The 4,189-nt window shown below is 34.1% G+C and overlaps 1 protein-coding gene across 1 annotated transcript; it reads right to left on the bottom strand.

Annotated features, from left to right (window-relative positions):
* On the bottom strand, positions 1–1,432 carry cxcl8b.3 (chemokine (C-X-C motif) ligand 8b, duplicate 3). Its single transcript, XM_079867638.1, has 3 exons — positions 1,255–1,432; positions 876–1,014; positions 1–767 (listed from the first exon to the last, which is right to left on the bottom strand). Exons 1-3 carry the CDS (start codon positions 1,316–1,318, stop codon positions 695–697), a joined length of 276 nt encoding a protein of 91 aa, XP_079723764.1. The 5' UTR covers positions 1,319–1,432; the 3' UTR covers positions 1–694.
* Between the last annotated feature and the right edge of the window lie 2,757 nt (positions 1,433–4,189).

A 4,189-nucleotide genomic window follows, 5' to 3' on the forward strand; every position in this document is an offset into this window, starting at 1 on the left:
GAAAACTAAAAAAATATATATTTATTTTCAACATATTTTCTACATGATTTCCACAATATTTTCTGTACTTAAAGTGTAATTTATGGTAGATCAGCAATAGTGCTTTTCAGAAAATTTGGTAACACTTTATTTCGATAGTCCACTTTAGACATTCTACTACTAACTATAAGTAACTTTGCAACTACATGTCAACTAACTGTCATTAGATTATTAGTTGACTGTCTGCTAAATATCTGCTAACACTTTATTTTGTTGGTCCCCCAACAGACATTCAATAAGTAACTTATTCTACTAACCCAAACCCGAACCCTAACACCTAACCATAACCTCATAACAGTCTACTGACTGTCTACTACACTCTACTAATACTCTAATGAGAGTTAGTTGACATGTAGTTCCAAAGTTACTTGTAGTTAGTAGAATGTCTAAAGTGGACAATTGAAATAAAGTGGAACCGGAAATTTGCCATGCCATTTGCCATCATGCAAGCTTTCATACATTTGCTTAGTCATAATGTTTGTCTATTCATCACTTTTAATGAGCAAGTCACGCATCCAAACAGAGTTGTATTTACATTTTTGCAATGGGAGACGATACATGTATGTTTGCATTGAACACACGCATTTTTCACAGATCTCTAATAACCATAACCATAAAACACCATTAGCTTTTGCATATAAACATAGATGAGAAATTATCCTTCGATGATCTTTTTCACCCATTCATCTTTGGGATTGAGGCAGGTCTGTCCTTGTTTCAGAGTGGCGCTATGTAAGACAAAGAAGGTTTAATGAATTCCGATTAAAAAACAGATTAATGCATCCTATCTATCGTGCATCCAGATTGCACTGATCTTTGGTGTATATCACACTCACATGATCTGCATGTTTTTGCATTTTGCTCCTGCAGGAATCTTCTCTATGTTCTGAATTAGTTTTGGATTAATTGGTTTTCCTGAATATGTTTGAATACACGGGCAGCGCAGCTGTGGAGCCATCAGTCTAGCAGCGAAGACTTGATGAAAAGAGAGAAATAAGAGTGAGCAATAATTCTTTCAACATCTTTAGAGCTGATTTACAGCAGAACTGAATTCTGTTTGCATCACTGATCTAACAATCTGTATTGTATGAAGTGCTTTATAAATAAAGGTGACTTGACACATGACAATTTTCAATCCTTTAAAAAAAATAAAGACTTAATATTATCGAGTACAATTGATATTGCCAATGACATGAGGAAAATGCCTCTGCTTACCTTCTTTTGTGGACAGCAGTGCCATGCAGGTCAGAAAAAGAAAGGCTGCTACGGTGAACTTCATTGTTGTGAAATTTCCCACTGAGCAAACAACGTGCAAGTATAGGCTATAAGCCGTAAAGCTGCCAGAATTCACTTTCCCGTCTGTTGATAGTGTTTGTGGATTATCTGGCAGGACTTTCCCTTTTAAAGTACCGCACTACTGACATCATGCTTGTTTAAAGTGATTGTGCAACAGGTCTTTCTTCAGTGAACCCAAATTCTGCAGAAGGCACCCAGGAGATTTAGCTTTAAACTCATTTAAGCCTATATTTTCACAGATGACAAGCATTTTCAACAGAAGGAAGAAAAAGATCAAATAGGGATTGTGAATTGATGAAAAACCAATGAAATCTATCATAATAATGTACTATACACCTAAAGTGTGGATTTCGACAGAAGATATTTGGAAATGTCTGCAAACATGGCATGACATTTATCCACAGCTAAGATGGACTGATGTTTTGGAAAGTCAAGCACAATTAGCACAATTTATTTGTAAATGTAGAAGTTTACATTATATAATATATTGAATTGCATATTATAATGCAATGTACACATCTTTTGAAATATGTAATAATGACAATTAATAATAATAATAATAATAATAATAATAATAATTTGTTACATTGAATATAGAGCTTTTCTCAGCACTCAAAGCACTTTACATTTACAATTGCTATCAAATGTTTCTCAAGTGAACATGCAAATGTGTTGTTAAATTGTAATATTTTAGATCAAAGGGGTTCAGATGACAAAAAAGTTTGGAAATCCCCTAAGTCTCTCCTTTTGACTGAAAATAATCTCCTTTTCAGTATAAACCAGATGAACAAAAACAGAATTATTATGGGTCACTTTAATATTGACATTTCTAAAGAAGATATAAAGGGAACTGATTTTTTAAATACCCTTTACTCCTCATCATTCTACTGATAAACACACACGTGTTACAGAGAGAAGTATGTCTATAATTGACAATATTATAACAAATATACAAAATACTGGTTGTAAATCGGGTGTAATATTTTCTGACATCTCTGATCATTACCCTGTTGTGTTCTTTACAAACTGGATAAAAAGAGTATCTGATCCATGTACTAATAGGAAGGCAAAAGTTCTTAATAACAAAACACTTGCAAATCTAATTCAGCACCTCCAAAGTAAAAGCTGGGATGAAATATACAATGCCATAGATCCCAATTTTGCTTATAATTTCTTAATTGATGTAATAACCGATGCTATCAACGCGACTATTCCAGAATAGATAATCAAACATAAAAAGGAAACTCATCCATGGATCACCAAAGGAATCCTAAAGTCTATCCAGAAGAAGGATAAACTCTACAAACAATACAGGAAGAATCCAAATAGTAATAACAAAACCTTATATACACAGTATAAGAATAAATTAACAAGCTTAATACGAGACAGCAAAGCGAGTTACTTCACTGATCGTCTTAAAACTGCCTCGGGGGATCAGAAGAAATCTTGGAAGGTGTTGAATGAGATACTTGGCCGCAGTAATAAATCCTCAGTCATCCCTGACACCGTTGTGCCAACCCAATCAAATAATTATACAATACAAGATTCACTACCAGACTTGTTTAATAGATACTTTGCCTCTGTTGGAAAGAATCTGTCTCAACAATTTGGTCCACCAGGGGGTGCCAATTATAAAACATTCTTGAGGAATAATTATCCCAGCTCTTGCTACTTTAGACCTACCTGTAAAATGGAAGTTACTAACATTATTAATAAAATGAAATGCTCTTACACAGCTGATGCCGATGGAATCTGTAGTATGATCCTCAAAGACATAGTGAATGAATTAGCTGAGCCATTTGCCTATATAATTAATTTATCATTACAGCATGGCATAGTTCCTAAACAAACTAAGGTGGCAAAGATAATACCAGTATATAAATCTGGGGACAAAGGCGATTTTCAAAACTATAGACCCATATCAATCCTGCCAACATTGTCTAAAGTACTAAAGGGTGGTTTATTCATGACTTGTAGATTACTTAAATAAACATATAACATACTAGAATCATCGCAATATGGCTTTAGGAAGAATAGCAGCACAAGTATGGCCATTTTAGATCTTGTAGAGAAAATAAATGATGCTTTTGAAAGAAAAGAAGCCAGTATTGGGGTCTTTCTCGACCTTTCAAAAGCAGGGGTCAGGGGTGTGGCTCTCGATTGGTTCAGGGACTATGTTTATGGAAGACGGCAATATGTGATCTTAAATGGTATTGACTCTGGATTGGAAAATATAGTATTTGGGGTTCCCCAGGGATCTATTCTGGGGCCTCTTTTGTTCATTGTTTACATTAACGATTTTGTACATTGTTCCTGTGATGTTCATAAAATACGTTTCGCTGATGACACAAATCTGTTTGTATCCCACAAACACTTGAATCATCTTGAAAAACTCTTAAATGACAGACTAGCAGAAATAGATACCTGGTTTAAATGTAACAAACTATCGCTAAACATTAGTAAAACCTTTTATATTGTTTTTCGATCAAGTAGTCATAAGTACAGTGATTGTGACATTAATTTAAACATAGATGGTAGAGCTATTCAAAGAGTGGATGCAATAAAATTTCTTGGAATCCATATAGATCAATTCATAAACTTTAAGGAACATACAGTATTAATGAGCTGGTTAAAAAAAAACTATCTAAAATTGTGGGTTTGTTCTTTAAAGTGAGACATGTGCTCCCATTAGACGTGCTCTTGTCCCTGTATAGGACTCTGTTTGAGCCTCAGTTGAGTTATTGTAATATTATTTGGAATAATACTTACCCTACTTATACTGAGAAACTCTTGATATTACAAAAGAAAGCCATAAGAGCTATTTTATGGTCCACACGTAACTCTCATACAAATG

This window comes from Squalius cephalus (assembly GCF_949319135.1).
Source record: "Squalius cephalus genome assembly, chromosome: 3".
Classification (NCBI taxonomy): Eukaryota; Metazoa; Chordata; class Actinopteri; order Cypriniformes; family Leuciscidae; genus Squalius; species Squalius cephalus.